Source organism: Micropterus salmoides, unplaced genomic scaffold (genome assembly GCF_014851395.1).
Source record: "Micropterus salmoides isolate LMB-PRFRI ecotype aquatic unplaced genomic scaffold, ASM1485139v1 Ms_hic_scaffold_15, whole genome shotgun sequence".
Lineage (NCBI taxonomy): Eukaryota > Metazoa > Chordata > Actinopteri > Centrarchiformes > Centrarchidae > Micropterus > Micropterus salmoides.
Genome location: NW_024040596.1, coordinates 13,805,135 through 13,823,564, shown reverse-complemented (window position 1 = coordinate 13,823,564; position 18,430 = coordinate 13,805,135). Strand labels below are relative to the sequence as shown.

Genomic DNA, 18,430 nt, shown 5'->3' with positions numbered 1-18,430 from the left:
GACGTTTCTCATAACTAGTGCCTCCCTCAGCAAACAAGTTCCCATTCATATGCTTGGCTTTTATTTGAACATCACATCACTACGATTAAGTCTTGGAAGAAGCAGGTACAGAATATACAAATGTGATATTCTCATTTGATCACTTTAAAACTACTTGAATTTATATACACTTTTTGATTGCAATATTTTTTGTCACATATAAAAAAATAAGTCATTTTAAATTTCTTGTAAAACTTACAAACTAACTTTTAAAAGCAGATGCTGTAATTTAGCTCCATGTTACTGCACTGACCATGCCACCTTAGCTCTTAGAAGCCATTGTTTGCCAGTGGGCGAACCAATCTCCTAGACAGCTCTTTCCTTGTAAAAGTTCCCCTTTATGGCTTCGCTACTGCACTTCAATAACTTTATAACAGTATAGCTGAGAGATTTCTATTTCATATTGACCTAAGATTGCTTCAGTGTCTCATTTCACCTTTTGTCTGGCCTGTGTTGGAGAAGTGACCTTCTTTGAGACTTGCAGTCGATACCACAGAATGCTTCAGAATGCTTCAGTGAAAAGCTGGCAGTGGTTACGGTCAAACATCCCATTTCTGTTCAACTGGGTATTTTCAATTAGAGTTCAATTTAAACTTTTAATCAGTTTAATGTGTAGGAAGCAAGAAACAGAACAAGAGATGGCCCTGACTTTCTTTGAGTACACAAAACAAACATTTGCATTAATTTAACTGCGTGGAATTATTTTAGGATAATTCTAACAAATAAGCCTTTCCTTTAGTTTTCTGCAGTTGGTCACACAGGAAATATGAGTGTTGTGTTCTGCGTGATGTTTTTGTCATGGAGAATAGCACATTTTTCATTGTATATATTGGTTTTTACCATCACATCAAAGCACAGATGTGTTGCTATATTTTTATTGCATAGAAATGCTTTAATATTTGGTGTTAAGCAAGTGACAATTCTGCGTTAGTTATAGACTTTAAATGTTTGTGAAAGGTTGATTTAATGTCGCTGGCTATGTTGCTAGCTGTTTGTCAAAAAAAAGTATCCAATTCTTCATTCTGATTTGTGTCTCAGGATCACACAGTGAAGAATGAGATTTTTTACTATGTGATTCCTGTCTTTACCAGGCTAACATGGCTGTAAAGTCTAATGGTTGGAAGTGCGGAGTAATCACAGTTGTGAATCGGACCAGTGAACAAGATAATCTGTTAATTTCCAATGGGGCTTGGCCTGTTGGTTTGTAAATCAGATGACTGGCTCCTGGTGCCATTACACCGCTGCTTTAAAGTATAAGTCAAGATGTGCTAAATGTGACCAAAAATCCAGAACATCCTACCATAATGTCCTTTGTGCTGTTTGCATTTTTTCTCCACCAGCTTGTGCCTCTTTGATTGGAGTCTTCCTTGGGGTAACAGGACTTTGGGGAATGAAGATGTTAGTGAGTAGCTTTTGGTCAATGAGCCTTCATGTAGCAAGGTCACAATCTGCCTCTCTTCTCTTTTGAAGTGTGTAAGTGATCCCTTGAGAGGCAGAGTAGCCAAGTTCATAGACGCTCGCAAAACCACTGCCTCTACTATACAAGTTTCACAAAGTGCTTGAATTCAACTGCTGTGTTCTTTTAGCTAACAAGCCATTTGAGTATTCATCAGTATTATGCACTACAGAGCAATATGAAGCCTGTCTCCTATAATTGTCTTAGTTTTATTCAGTGTACAAGTTCTACTTGTGTTTGGAGAGCTGTTAGTTTAGCATGTGTGTGGATTTAGCTATACTTAGGGTAGTAATGGAAGATGTAGCCTCAGGGGGCTCTTGGCCTGAAGAGTCATGGTTTAATTAGCATCACTGAGACAGAGAAATGACAGCTCAGAGAATCTCTCAAACTCACAATTTGCTGTATTACAGGGAAAAATGAGAAATACATGCTCCCCTCAAGCCAATAGAGTTTATCATTAGCTCAGCCCAAAAACCTGATAGAACTTGAAAATATCAAGGGTATGTAACAGTCTATACATTATCAAACTAAGGTTTTCTCCAGCTGTGCACATTCACTGAGAAGTTTTCCATACATGCTGTCTATCTATGGCATCTTATGCACACATTTGCTCACTCTACCATATTGCTGTTGTTAACAACAAACAACAAACTACCTTGAATTTGTTTAGAAGTAACAAATCAGTAAGTGACTATTATGATTCACAAGTTGGGTTACTACACTGTGTACCAAAAGGATGTAGAATCTAGGAAAAAATAGCAAATACCACATGTAACAAGGAAACATAAATTAACCTGCACTCTTCTGTGTCTTCATCATTGAATATATATAGAAGAAAGAGAAAGACATTATCTGTTTTTTATCAACACTTTGAATACCAAAACATTTACACAGTCATATGTTCTATGCTACCTCTTTTAAAGCCAGACTTGTTTAACAGTCATTTGAAATCCAAAGTGGGCATTTGTACAGTTCAATTATGAAATGATTTCTGAGTGGGAACATTTACATCTTCCCATTACATTTCAGATGAATTATTCAAATCATCAACAGCCTTGTGCCAGAAAACATTTTTATTCTGTTACAAGCTCTTACAGCTGCTGTTAAAATAATATGCTGCTCAGTAGATTCATTCATTTTAGGAATTTTTAGACTGACTGTAAGAGGTGCAGGCTTTTTTGTTCTTTTTTTCACAACCACCATCTTGTGTATAACACAACCACAAGACAGGTTTAAACGAATCTCCAAGAGTACATTTATTGTAGCTGCAGATGAAACTGGTATTCTATACTAAGGATTTATACTTTTAAAACCATATAGCAGTCGTCTTTCTGGCAGCATGGCATACAGTTTGGTTGTAGCTATATAGACAGGGATGGTGAGCTAATGAACTAGTGATTTTGACCTTTTAAGTCAGTTTATCCGCCAAAATGACTTTAGTTGTAGAGCTGCCAAACTCTAAGCACCCATTGTCGGGCTGTACCTGTAGTAGTAAAAACAACTTCTAATATACTCTGGAAATAACAATGTCTTTTTAAAATGACTTCAAGCCACTTGTTTACAGATTGCCTTTAAGAATAGGCTTTGCTACTTTCTATATATACACAAGCTGACAAGCACAGATAAACAGGGACCACAGTGACTGTTATATTTATCAGCTGATCAATCAATCAGTCAATTAAACTTGATTTATATAGCACAAGTCATACATACGCCGTGGGTCTTAGATATTCCGGATGAAGGCTTCAAAAATTAAATCTATGTCTATGATGACACCTAGGTTTTTTGCCTGGTGCCGGGGACTGAGTGCCAGTGACTTTAATTTAGAGTTCAGTTTCTCTCTCTGTGCCTCTGCTCCAATGACGAGTTCCTCTGTTTTATCCTGGTTGTGCTGAAGGAGGTTCTGACCATCCAAGCATTAATCTCTTAAACACACTTTTATAGGGCATCGATAGAGCTTGTGCCATTATTAAATGCAACAATATGGAGTTGAGTGTCATCAGCGTAACTGTGATGCCATGTCTCATGATGACACTGCCAAGGGGCAGCATGTGGGGGACTGGACCTAGGATCAAGCCTTGTGGTATACCATACTTGTCATACGTTATTTTCTTAGAGGAGTTTTCGTCGAGGGCAACAAAAATTCTCTACCTGTAAGGTAAGAAAAAAACACTTAAGCGCAGTGCCAGTGAGATCCACATATTTGTGTAGTCTGTCTATGAGAATGTTGTGGTCGATTGGGTCAAGGAAAACAAGGACGGAGAGATTTTTTGTGTTGATTCTAAGGTCGTTCACAACATTTACTAAGGCCATTTCCGTGCTGTGATGGGCCCAAAATGATGACAGGAATGTTTCAAAAATGCAGTTTGAAGTAAGAAAATAAATTAGCTGCTTAAAAGCAAATTTTGCCTAAAAACGGAAGATTAGAAATTGGTTGTAAATAGCTGAGTTAAGAGTTTTTCCCATAGGATGGGTTTTACCATAGAAGTCTTGAGTGTGGTTTGAAAAACACCTGTCTGAAAAGAATAGTTTTTTATAATAGTCTCATCTGATAAACTGTTAAAAAGGTGGTGAGAGGGGATCAAGAGATCAAGTGGAGGGTTTAAGCTGTGAAACTACCTTCATGAACATTTCAGCATCAGCCAAGGCAGAAGACTGTAGGGTTACCACACATAGTGAAATAAGGGATTCCAAGTTATCGCTCTTCAGACGAGCCATGCCAGACCTGATGGTGGTTATTTTATCCATGAAATATGCCACAAATTCTTCATATCTGGATGTGGAGAAAATATCACTGGAGTCTAAGGAGGCAGGGTTAATCAGACAGTTGATTGTTGAGAATAGGATTTTTGGATTGTTTTGATTATTACTGATCAGTTTGGAGAAATCCGTGTCTAGCATTTCTGATTGCCTTATTGTACACAGCAAAATGCTTCTGGAAAATGTAGTGATGGACATGTAATTTAGAGTACACAGTTGTAGAGTAATACAGTTTCTCTTTAATTTAGTAATTTCATTTTCACCCTGTTTGTGGTTGGCCTTTCTTTGTTTGACAGGGGCAACAGTGTCAATAGTTGACCTGAGTTTGGTAATTAGGTGATTTGCCATGTCTTCACATGAGAAAGTTGGAATAGCTGCTGGTATACTTTCTAAACAGGTCTTGAAATTTGCATCATCCTCAGGGGTAAGATACTGTTTTTTAACAGGGCGTTCTGAATTTTTCAGTACTGTGCAAGCTGTTCCCAGCAGAGGTGCCTCCATTTTGGACTTTTGGACTGTTTTAAGGAACACAATTGGCAGGGTTTACAGGTGGGAAGCCAGTTAGGGATCAGGTCGTGAGCACTAGCAACTTCCTCTGTTTGGACTTGGACTGCACAGAGGGGTGGGATATGGCAGATAGCATGAATCTACCACACATTACAGTGACTATCCTCTCTGGCAAGTGAAAAGAAGCAGCTGATTTTGTGACCATGTGTCACGGAGGTAACACATGTCTGTCTGCTGCCCTGTCCAGGTGTGTAATTAGCAATGACAAAGACAAAAATCACCATCAAGAAAAGATATCAACTATGGCATTCATTGTATCATCATATTAGGGATTAACACTTATAAATGCAGCACCTGTTGATCACAAATGAGATGTCTGCACACATTTACCATTGTTTGTAAACTTTGTCAGAATATAGTGTACTGACCACATTAATTTATGCATGCATCGACACTTAGGATTTGTCTTCACCAACTGAATTAGTCAGTGAGTTTGCTCCAACATTTCCATTGATTTTTCAGAAGCATGTGTTGAATTGTTCCAATTCATTCATGGGATTCTTTGCATCAACTTGTCAAGATGTGTAACTCTGTTAGAAGTGAAACTGTGTCTAAAAAAGAAAGATACAAACAAAACGATTAAAACACTACAGTTTATTTTTCTTTAATTTGTCCCACAAATATTCATTAATAATATAAACACAGTCATATCTGTTGCTGAAAGAAAGTTAACTGATTAGGTTGTTAATTATAAAAATAGTCAATTATAACAGAAAATTATCCAAATAATTTCCAATCTTGACAATTGGTCGTTGTATCACATAAAATATAAAACATTTACCGGCTGTGAAGAATCGCTTTATATTTAATTTACTGAGCTGCTATGTGAACAAATACACAATGTCATTAATTTTGACATAAAGATATCTGATTATTTATAAACTAAGTGGTAATAAATTACATGTGTTTTGCAAGATAATGAAGTGACTTAATTAATTTTAGTCATATTTCAAGTAAAATATTGATCTAATCTGACTTGTTGTTAATCAATATAATCATTAACTGATATTTTACATTTTGTTTGAGGTGTGGCTTTTTTCTGTATAGAAGGTAGTCTTAAATACAGCATGTGATCAGGCTAATGTCAGTGACAGACTCTCATCTAAAACTTCTAAAAAGTGTAACTCACTTTGCCTCTTGTACGATCGTGAGCGTCATTATGATTACAAAGAGAGGTCCTGTCACAGGAAGATGTCTGCCTGACTGGCTGGTTAACTACATTCAACATACTGTAAGTGCATGCTTGTAGTCATTTTCCCCTTTTATGTTTGGATTAGTATTGAATCCACTGGGATCGGTGGACTTTGATAGTGTGGAGACGTCTAGTAATTTGCTGCCATGGGTGGTCAGACTGTGAAATGTATGGGCAGTAGCCTTGGAAAAGACAGTGACGGAGGAAGGCATATCTTTCCTAAATGAGGGGTTAAATGGCACCCTGCCGTCTAAAGATTGGAATTACTGCCACATTGAGCTCTAAATTGAGTTTAAATAGTCTTAACTTGATATGTGAGATGAATGGGACTCTGTAGGCATATCGATTACAGTTTCACATTGTATTAGAATGTTTTGCCCCACCCCTACTTAGAATATCTATTTAAATATGAATATGAGCTTGTTTTTATTTATAAACGTAATTACTGTCTGTCTGCAATATTTGCACGCTTGTCAAGTAGAGTGCTCTGTGTGTGCAGAATAAAAGCAAAAGCTCTCCTAATTATGTTTACGTCCGGCGATGAAAATCCCAGGGTTTTAATGATCAGTAATTATAAATACTTTTCAGCATGTCTGCTGCCTCGGCTGGGACTATTGTGTGGTGTGAAGTGCAGAGTTTGTGCAGCTTAATTATGACATTGTACATGACTAAATGTACCAGTCTGCTTTGGCTCTGCAAAGCACTTCCAGTGCATAATCATGCTCAAGTCTGACTTTAAAGAGCTCATTACAGTTAGTTTTCTAAAGAGTGGCTTATTAAACACAGTTACCTAATAAGCATCTTTGGTGGTGCAAATTGGTAAAAATGGTAATGAGTCTGATTAGGCCACGTTTCAATTACGACAGCTTTCACTTCCCTCCCCCTCTCCCTCAACCCTCCCACCTTCCGCTCCCCAAAACCAAAAAAGAGGAAGGAAAGTCCAGCTCTTTATGCTTGGGAATCCTCCTGGAAGGCATTTTGCTCTCTCTCTCTCTCTCTCTCTCTCTCTCTCTCTCTCTCTCTCTCTCTCCTACACATACACTCACGCACACAGAAAAAGGAAAAGAAAACCGCTCTGCCACCTCTGTGCTTCCTTTCAGCAGCACAGTAATGAATAGAGAATTGTGCAAGCGGCGGTCCAATTTACGCACTGGGAAATTGGATGGACAGAGTGGAGGCCCATTCTTGTTTGCTTAAAAACGGCCTAGGCTTCCAGATTAATAGTTCCCGAAAAAGGTCAGCATCTCTGTTTCATCGATGATGATCACTGAACCAGAAATTAAACACTATAGCGTAGCATCACATGTCAAATGCATTTCTGCTCCACTTGGTCTTGTTTTTTTCAATAAGTGTGAGATTGTCAAAAAAACATGATATATAACTTAAATTGTCAGGACATACCTTTTAATCACAGTGATGATTCTACAGAATTTTGTGCTGTTATCGCAAATATGTTTTCTCAAATTTAGCAGGGTGATCAATTAAATGTAAGTCGGCCTAGAAGATAGACACAGATAACTCCAAAAATTGGATATATGTCGGGGTAAAAAGATCATCTTCCTATATTACCATCATCTCAAATTTACCACGAGGGATTATTCAGATCTGTAGATTGACAAACACAATAGTCTAACAAAGGATCTATTTGTTGGTGGCTGATCATTGGAATTTGAGCTTGAGCCCCGAGGCTATCTGAAAACATTCCACTAATGGAGCGCTCCGTAATTATACCATTTCAAAGAAAGACAAAGGAACCTGTGGATGTTGTAATTGCATTTCCAGGCTGGTGGAATAAAGGACAACGTTTTACCGTAATACCAAAGTACCAGGTCATTATGGTAATGCACCGTATGTGGATGTCAGTGCATTTGTGTGTATTTATGTGTTAGTGTTTGTATGCATATTTGTGTGTGGATGCATTTACTATCCTTTCCATAATCTTTGTCTAAACCTAACAACTTAATGTTGGATTCTGGTTCAAATAATATGCTTTATAAATATCTTATCAAGAGAAAACTAGTTGACCAACTGAATGACATCACAAATTATGGTGACAATTTCATTACTTTATTCCTATTGTAAATATTACTAAAACCTGTGTTTATTTAACATCGTACATAAATCATTGTATTTCTCTGTGTAGGTTGTGAGTTTTTGCCTATAGAAAAAAATGCCTTGCTCCACAAATCCAAATCTCAGGTTTGAGTTATTTTCTATATAGAAGTGGAAGTCTTTTTCTGTCTGTTTTTAGCTGTGTCTGTGTGCTGTATTTATATAATCATCTTGGATGGTTTCCATTTTATAAAATACCTGATGCTCAGAGATCTCAAGTAGACTTTGCAAGTAGCACTTCTTTGATTGTCCAAAGTGGCACATTGTTCAGAGAGGATTAACATTAATAGAAGAATCTCACTCAATAAACTGTGTGCAATTTTGTTATTGACAAAATGTGCCTTGAGTGTTAATGAACTCCACTGAATGATTTTACAAAAAACCATTATCCTGATACTTGCACTGGAGTGTCAGTCAATGCTGTGAATGGCTGAGACTTTTGGTAGACAGCACAGCGCCAGTTGCTATTGCCCAAATACTGTTTGTTTTGTTTTGAAGGCAACATTTTTCTCAGCAAGAATGTGGAAAAAATTGTATTATACAAAGGTATTTTAATGTAGTAATGGCAAAAGGGGTAACACAGTGCATGTATAACAGGCTGCATTGAAAAATAACTTTCCACTTAAAAAGTTTTATTTTTGCATTGCACCTACCTACACACCTAAGAAAACAGCTGACCTAAGAAATGGTCGGTGAGACTTACCTTTGGTATTTTCAAGGGTGTCATTCATACATTTTCAATTCATACAAATTTCTAGTCAGTAAGATTTAGATTTACATGAAAGACATTTTGTATTTTTCTAATTTTACTTTCTTTGTCACTGTCCCCTGTTATAATAGAACTTGTTTTCATATTCTATTTTCTGTAGGTTGATGGACCTTTCTGTTCCAGCACAGTATGGCTACCATGTTTGTCTGTCCAGGCTTTTTTTTGCCTCAAGCTATTTTTCTTAATCATTGGCTTGGATGGTTGACAACTATGTGAGCCATAGCATGAATCTCTTTGACTAAAACCTTGTAAATTAACACAATTAGTGCAGCATCATCCTGCTAATTAGCTCCTGGTGTTTAGTGTGGCGGGTGGGTAAATAGCTGGGAGGGAGTCAGTAGGGAATCTACAGACAAACGCCTTGTTTGTAATCTGCCTCTGGGCAGTGGCTGTATGTTGCTCGAATCCTGTGATATAGGCTTAACCTACTGAAGTATAAAGTATAGCAGTACAGTGTCTGCTCAGCAAGGGTGTGGACTGTTGTATAACAGGCAGGCAACGTTGGGTTAAATGCATCTCCTCTCATATCTTCTTGTGGCTTTTGGTCAGATTAGTGTTGATGTAAAATGAGGCTCTTCACTCTATCTCTGATTGTTTTGTGCTGTAACCTCTCTAATAGTCTACATTTTGGCATGTATAGTACACCCTCTGAGCAGAGTAAAAGATGACAGCATGTCTAAAAACTTTTATTTGCAGATTAAGAATTTAACTTGATTACTTATGTCATTCAAACCCTTAAGGCCATACAGAGAGGCTGAGAGAGGCTGCAGAGAAAAAGACAAGTGAAGCATGTTTTTCTCCCTCCCTCCCTCACTCTGTGGACTAGGAAGCAGTAGGCAGACTGGATGTGGATGTAATTCATGCTGGGCTGAGGGGTTTGTGTGATGAAAGCAACAGAGCGCTGCCAAGGAAGATTGCTTTGCTGCTCTCCTCCAAGCAGATTTGAAACTGTCTCAGAATGCCTCAGATGAGAGTTGGATTATAGACTGACCTGCAATGTCTGTGTCATTCTGCTCAGCATTGGGTGGATTATACCACGCTAACCAGGTGTTAGGTCCCATATCCTCATACTGACCATGATGTGTGTTCAGTTAGCATCCGTTTGTCATACAGGAGACAAGTTTTTTTTCCATAGCCTCTACTACTATTTTATTATTATACAGCATTTAGAAATATTAGAATATTATTTTAAAATGATTAATAACCACGATGTAATGCTTACTTTGACATATTTCTTCCCTATGCGGAATATCTAGGTCTAAAGATGCAGTGGACCCCAGAGCACACACAATGGGCAGAGCAACACTTTGACATCTCATCCACTACCCGCTCACCAGCACACAAAGTAGAGGCCTACCGAGGGCACTTACAGCGAACGTACCAGTATGCGTGGGCAAACGATGACATCTCTGCACTGACTGCCTCCAATCTGCTTAAGAAATATGCAGAGAAGTACTCTGGGATCCTAGAGGGCCCAAATGAAAGAGCACTGCTGTGTTCCTACTCTGATAGCACCACTGGACTCATGAATGGACGAAAGTCAGAGAATGAGTCCTGGCAGGAGGGGATTTACCCAATGAACTGTGCTCCAGATGTTATATCTGTAAGCAAAGCTGGAATGACAGCTGCCCTACCCCCTACAGATGTGTCGGCCAGCATAGGCAGCTCCCCAGGGGTGGCCAGCAGCTTGTCTGAGCCTAGCTATTCAAGCAGCAACTGCGGGAGCCACACAGCCACCACGCTCCACTCGGGTCTCCCCTCTCAGGAATATACTGCCAGCTACAACGGCTCCTACCTGCATTCTAGCTACAGCGGCCAGAGTACCCCAGCCCTCCCCTCCCCCCACCCTTCTCCTTTGCACAGTGCTGGGCTATTACAACCACCACCCCCACCTCCTCCCCCTACCTTAGTGCCAAGCTACAACTCTGGGTCTCCAAACCTTCCCAACTACAATTATCCTCCAACAGGGTATCCTTCTCAGACTGCTGTTGGTCCTGGTTATAGCCCTGGGGGAGCACCCCCTCCTTCTGCTTATCTGCCATCCGGTATTGCAGCTCCAACACCGATCCCTCCTACCACACTGCCTGGCTACACCTACCAGTCCCATAATCATACACCAATTACACCAACACCTTTGAATGGCAGCACATCCAACTCATTAAAACGAAAAGCTTTCTACATGAGTGGACATGGAGATATGGACTCTAGCTATGGTAATTTCAACTACAGCCAACAGCGCTCTTCACAGAGCCCAATGTACAGATTAACAGACAGCAGTGTCTCAGACTCAAACAGAGGCAATGGCTTTGACAGAAATGCTGAGGCATCGTCTTTAGCATTTAAGCCAACCAAACAGCCAATGTCTTCTGATCAGCAAAGAAAATTCATTATACACTCTGGCAGAGCACTAACTCCTCCATCCTATGGATCAACCAAAAGCTCTGTGGGTGATCTCAGAAATGGTGAGCCCTACAACAAGTTTGGATCCCCCATCATGAGCGAGCAAACTGAAGAGCACAGACAGCACCTCTCTCACTCCCTAACAGGGCCTGACATTGGTACGGCTACCTCGTCCATCCATGCTGCAGAGGAACAACTGAAGAACAGTGACTCCAACCTGGTGGAGATGGTGACCACAGAAATCCTTCAGCAGGGTCCTCCAGTAGACTGGAGCGACATTGCAGGTTTGGATATGGCTAAAGCAGCCATCAAAGAGGAGATACTTTGGCCCATTTTAAGACCAGATATGTTTAGTGGACTTGCTACATTACCTCGAAGCCTCCTTTTATTTGGACCTCAGGGAACTGGTAGAACGCTGCTGGCCCACTGCATGGCCAACCAACTGGGGGCTGCCTTCTTGCGACTCAGCAGCTCAGCTCTGGTGACCAAGTGGCTAGGGGAAGGGGACAAAATCATCCAGGCTTCTTTCCTGATGGCCCGGTGTCGCCAGCCAGCAGTGGTGTTCATCAGAGAGGTGGACCTGCTGCTGTCAGCCCAGCTCAGTGAGGATAGCCCAGTGAATCGCCTCAGGGCTGAGCTCCTCATGCAGCTTGACAGTATTCTGACCTCTGCTGAGGACCATGTCCTTGTGATCTGCTCCACCAATAAGCCTGAAGAGATCCCAGAGTCCCTACGGAGGTACTTTACCAAGCGACTGCTCATCCCCTTGCCTGATGGAACAGCGCGACACCAGATAATCAGCCAACTGCTCTCACAGCACAACTACTGTCTTAGTGACAAAGAGATGTCACTATTGGTTCAGAGGACAGAGGGCTTTTCAGGACTGGAGGTGACCCAGCTGTGTCAAGAGGCGGTGGTAGGTCCTCTCCATGGCATTCCTGGTACTGATCTGTCAACCATCCATCCCACTCAGATGAGACCGGTTTCCTACCAAGACTTTGACAATGTGTTTTGCAAATTTCAGCCCAGCATATCACAAAAAGAACTTGACATGTACACTGAATGGAATAAAATGTTTGGTTGTACTCAATAAAAAGAGACCCATCAAACACAATTTCTTTAACAACCCAGTAGTTGAATACAAGTAAGTGTTTGGCCTTCAGTGAAGAAAAATAACAAACAGCGGCGACATGGACATATTATTTACAGCAAAGGGATTGTCCTTGAAGGCTTTAGATAGAAGATGACATACTGGACATCACACATTGGTAAAAATAAATTAAATGCTTTATATGGCTGATGCTATGTGCTCACTAAAACTTGGAGAAGACGCCCCAGTTTTTGTACATACATATATAAATATATATACATACTATTCTGCTGATCTTGAGATTTAGTTGCTATCAAGTGCCTAAGGTGGTGCTGTTTAAGTTTTTTTTTTTTTCTTTTTGCCTCACAATCTTCATTGGTGATGTGCTAATATAAAAAAGCTTTAAAAGGAGACAAAAAACGTGCTTTCTCTTTTCCATTAGAACAGTGTTTTTTACAGCTGTGTCTGTTTCGTGTTCTCTGTGAAGTTAATTTGAGCTAAATTAAATTTATTGACATAATTACAGTTGGGCTTCATTACCTTACACAGGTTTTATTTGTGTGTACATTCTTTAATTACAAAAAAAAATTCTGGAACAATGCGATTTGTTTTCTAGCCAATTTAGGGTGAATTTGGTTGCCTCTCCACTATAGATGAAATTACGAAAACAAATATTATTTTACAATGTGACATTAATCTAAACAATAAATTACTATGTAATTGCTGTTAAAATATTGTTACAGTAGTCATTCACAGTGTTTCACATAAATGTAAAATTCTACCATTATTTCTTTTGATGTTCTCTATTTGAAAACTCAGGAAAGTGAAAATGATATGTATAGTACCTCATAATCTTGTGATGAAGCACTACACACTACTAGAGCATTTGGCTTGCATTTGAAATTCCATCATCAAACCATGTAAGGCTATATAATACCTCAAAAAGCTCAAAATGAAATGAGAAGGTTCCTACAATGAATGTATGAGAGTAATTCTGGTTTATTTACAAGACAGAAAAGTAATTTGTTCGGGGTTCTTTACATCCTATACTTTAGCTTGTGGTGATGCAGAGCTGAGAGAAATTCGAAAGGTGCAGACAAACATCTTGGGGTTGAGGAAGACAGCTGCCCCGAGCTATTTCATTCCATCTTGCTGCTGTTTTATCATTAATGAAACCTAAGGATTATGTATAGCCTAAGTTCCTTTCTACCTCAGTTTGTTAGTTATCTCTGAAAGACAAATTTATGAAGACAGCAAAATGTCAGCACCTATTCTGCTTGTTCGAGGAGGAAACCTTCTGAGAGAACACCAAACAGTATTTTGTTGTGTGCAAAATCTATTAGCTTTACATTTTGATAACTCCCAAGAACCCTGTGTCTCACCACATAATGCCCTTCAAGGGGAATACCACTGAATATCAGGTTTGCCTTAGGACAATTTGGTCTGTATTAGCTAACATTCACCAGTGCATCTAGTTGTCAATGTTTGTTTGGCACCTGAATCTGGGATGTCAATCGATAATCTAAATGTGACAGCATTTGCAGTGACGTTTGGTATGCATTTTCTGGCTTAAAAACAATTCTATTATCTTAATATAGTTTACAGTAGAATTGGTTTGACTGTCTTAAGACATTACTGTAACATTCATGAATTGAGTGGCATTCCTTTTTAAGAGCATGTCTTGAAGGTTAGTCTCACTGTACACAAAACTGTTATTTTTACTCTGTCATGTCATTTTCACATTTAAACTGTTGTGTTTACAGTGCTATTAATCACAACTTGCTGCCATTAATCCGTACATTTCCATCCAGTCTTTTTGGCAATGAAAGAGCAGGACTGAATTGGCAAGTCAAAATGTTACTGAATGTATTATGTCCTCTAAGCAGTAAGGACAGCAAAGCACTCGCACATTGAAAAATGCCACTGAAGTAGATAGCACTGTAGGTGTGGGTGTATACTAATACTGCAGAGGCACTAAAGAACCTTGTGATAGTTTTTCAAAGGAGGTCCCTTCATGTTTGTTTTCTATTGCACACCTTTTACCTGTTTACCTTTTTTGCATATTAATCACTGATACCTGGTTTGGTATCATCAACTCTTATAAACCTGTATTGGGATGGATACAGAGCATCTAAACAATAGCAAAGAAACTATATAGCAGCAGAGATATCTAGCAAGCTTGCCAAAAATAATATCTTGTTGTAGTTTCACATTATCTCTGTTAGAGATATTTACTCCAGTGATAAGACGGATGACAGCATTTTCAATAAATGCACACAAGTCACAGGAATTGGTAAACCATTTTTAACATAAATATAACTGAACAGACAACTATGTAGAATTTGAATGCCCATTTATGTTTGTTGTTAAACATTGTTTTCTCAGATTATATGGATGTGGGCAATTTTAACTTTTAACTTTAATACTTTTCCTAATTGACAGGGTCACATTTTTCACATGGCAGATTGCCCCAAAATTACACAGGACCACCTTTACAACAAGATTTTAGTATTCATTCATGCAAACAGTGCAAACTACAAAAGTAGTTTGAGTAACCTTAGACAAAGCATTTTTTTCCCCTTAATCTACACATACACCACATCCAGGGTGTCCAAAGCCAAATTTGTTTTCACATCAATGTGTCCAGTTGAAGTTGAAGACCATTTGAAACCTTCAAAAATTAACAAGTTATACAGGAAATTTGGCCAACATTATTGGAAAATAAATTTTTAGAAAGGTTGTTTTTACTACTTTAACTGGAGAAGTATAGGGAATGAGCAAAGCCCCGAAACCAAAGTAAAGCAGCTTTCTTTTGAATAATAGAAAGAGTTTATGAACAGTCATTCACCTCTGCGTGGAATACGAATAGAAGCTTGGCTGATTTGTTTATCTTCAAAAAAAAAATAGGAAATAGCTGAAAATGTCACATACCACACAATGTATTGTTACACTGGAATTTAATTGTTTCTGTGTCTGTGATTACTAAATTTTAAAAGTAATTTTGACGGGTTTGACAAGAAGGTGATAAGAAGCTTCAAGTGCCATTAACAAGATCAAATTTCACGCATTTAAGAGGTTGACTGTTCATGAACTTACAGAGAGAATTTTCATCACAAGCAGACAGTAAAAAGGCTCACAGCCAAATACGATATGAGGAAAACACTTAAACATTTGTTTAGATAGGGTGTAAATTTCACATACTATAGATGTTATCATAAAAAATACTCATTCGTTGTTGAGGGTGACGTGATGAAAGGGCCAACAGTCACAATCAGCACTTGAGCAGAACCTATGACAAGCACATCGAGTCTCACAGTGATGCCAACTCAGTCACTTGAATCTGTTTTTTTCAGAATCTGTCAGTATTTCTGTATTACATTTTGCTGAGAATTGCTTAAGACTTTGATTCCATCCTTATGTAGTTTTATAGTCTGGCATTCTTTAAAACCATTTCTACCTCATTGCTACATATTGTACATGTAGTACTTATGTCCTGTCATTTTGAATGTCATGCATTTGTGGATAAAAAGTTAAAATAACAAAAAAAAATAATGAACAAAAAAAAAGCTTGCCCTTAATCTGAGCAGTCTACCTCAAAAAGACTGTCTTTACACTGTCAAGTACAAGTCACAGAAAAAATAAGGCACCTTGAGGGCACAGATGAAGTCAATCTGCACATACTAACGTACAGTTTATTTACAATACCACATTCCCATTGAATTGTTGTGGGCTGTGTAGGTCTTCTACAAGGTCACCAATGCAAATGTATTTCCTAAAAAGTAACAAATTGCTTTAATCCTTTGTTAACTGTTGTATTGCGCATGTTAATGTGTATGTATGTGCACTTGCAAGTATGAGGGGATAACATAAAGATATGAAAACTTTTGAGTTTTTACTTTTCATATACATGTACAGAGAATGAACTTGCACATAGCTGTATGTATTGTACATTTGCTAATGATATACAACATACATACGAAAAATGCACCACATACATGTTTATATGTGTGTATGTATTGCCATACTTACAGTACAGTCAATTTAAATGTATTTTGATTTCAAGGTACATAAAGGTTAATGAAATACTGAATAAAAATGTTTTCTTTTTTTTTCTCATGAAAACTGGATGCATTTTGTACCTTCACTTGATTAAATTTGCAATGGTGTGATCGATTTAAGCCTGTGCTATTTCCGTTTCAAGCTATTTCTTGTGGAAGACAGTGTTCAATCCATGACAACTGAAATCATAATTTCTTTATTTCTTGTGTTCAACAAAGATATAGTGAAAGTATTTCAGTTTGCAGCAGTTTAGAATTTCAAGGCTTATTTTTTATTGCACTCCTCCCACCAATACACCTTTCATAATCTATATCAATTTATAAATCCATACTGGCTGTTCTCTAATAGAAAATGAACAGCCATGCTTAAAATTCATTTTTCAGGGTATCATTATTTAGGTGTTATATGCGTGGGAAGTTTCTGTGCAATTAACATACATGAGAAAAGACACAGTGTCAGTGTTGGTACAGCTGTGGGTGCATATTATCATCAGATCTGAAGTATCTACTATTTCATGATTCTAGGGTGAAAAACACTGGTTTTAAAGGAAAAAAAATGTATACCTGTATTATGTCATTTATACCAGTGATTTGGGGAAACATCCATACCTTGCACTGAAAATTGTAAATTAAACATTGTTTTCATTTCCATATAGCCTTTCTAAATAAAGACTTGAGTTGTACATGATGTTGAGTAAAATTAACTAATTTACAAAAACAAAAGGGTGTGAGAAAGGTAATTTCATATTATCAGTGCCTGTGAGTGTTTGAATACTCTCCTTTACCAGCATTGATAAGCTTGCCAAGGCGAGAACACTTAAAACATTGCAGTTTCCCATGGAGAACTGTCCTTGGAGGATGGAATTGTTCACTCGTCTTATTCACCGTGGCTATTGTGCTGAAGAACATTGCCTGACAAATTATGTCTATTAAAAAAATGGAGTGATTCAGTCAAGTTAATTCAATACATTTCATCTCTGAATGAAAAAAAAAAATTAAAAGTTATACACAGATAGAATTTTAACATTTTTGATTAAAAAAAACATACATTTTACTCCTCCAGAGCGGGCATAGACACATTCATCATCATTTTTAGGTTTGTGTTAAACAACAAAGCAATAATAAAGCCAGTATCTGTTTAAACATGTTAAGTTCAAGAAATACAAATCAACACCAAAATAATTGGCGCTTTGCACCTGCTTTGTGTGTATATGCTAAACTTAAACTAATCCAGTAAACTTCAGCTAAATTCATACTGTACATGTAGGTAAGTATCTAGACAATTCACATATGTGTGATGACAACTGAATCCACTTTCCATAATACAGTGTAGCCACTGCAATGCAACCGACTGTGAGTAACCTTAATCTGAGTCTCTACAGTAGAGCTTCTCCATAATATTGTTCCTTTAGCATGTTGTCCCTCTCACAGTGTTAAGTGTGACTGGTGTTTGTTGTTGGATACACAAATCAAAGCACCTAACTGCATAAGCATACATGTGATTTGTTTTCATGGCTACACTTACTTCACAGTGTCTATCTTGGGTTTTTTGCCTGTTATGAGAGAGAGCTAGATACACAGACATATATGTATATAGATATATACAGTACACATCCTTTCTCCATCCTGCTGTCTCTAAATTCTAGCAGCAAACATGCTCTTTGTTTCTTTCCACAGAATTTGTAAACAAGAGCCGTTTGACCAGGAGAAAAAAAATAAAATCAGGACTGATAAAAGAAAAATGAAGTTGAGTCAAACAAATTACACTCAAGTTATTAGTGGCTATTTTGTAAATATCAAAGACCCACTTGTCCCAGTGTTCTGTGCTTCATTTGCATTCTGATGAAACTGGAGTGGATGTGTGTGAACTCGGAGGTTATCTGTGAAGCTGCAGCGCCGAGCAGCCGAATCAGACAGCTTCGCAACCACATGGCTCAAGAGGATGAGCCACAGACCTCTCTCAAATCACTTCCTTCATAACAATTAA

The 18,430-nt window shown here is 38.2% G+C and overlaps 1 protein-coding gene across 2 annotated transcripts in view; it reads left to right on the top strand.

Moving 5' to 3' along the window:
- The window catches only part of fign (fidgetin), a 28,104-nt gene extending 11,546 nt beyond the window's left edge, over positions 1–16,558 (top strand). For both annotated transcript variants that reach the window (XM_038720442.1, XM_038720441.1), the window contains exon 2: positions 10,152–16,558. In XM_038720442.1, the coding sequence (XP_038576370.1) occupies positions 10,160–12,388 (2,229 nt within the window). In that variant the 5' untranslated portion in view covers positions 10,152–10,159 and the 3' untranslated portion in view covers positions 12,389–16,558. The remainder of the gene's footprint in view (positions 1–10,151) is intronic.
- The last annotated feature ends 1,872 nt before the right edge of the window (positions 16,559–18,430 follow it).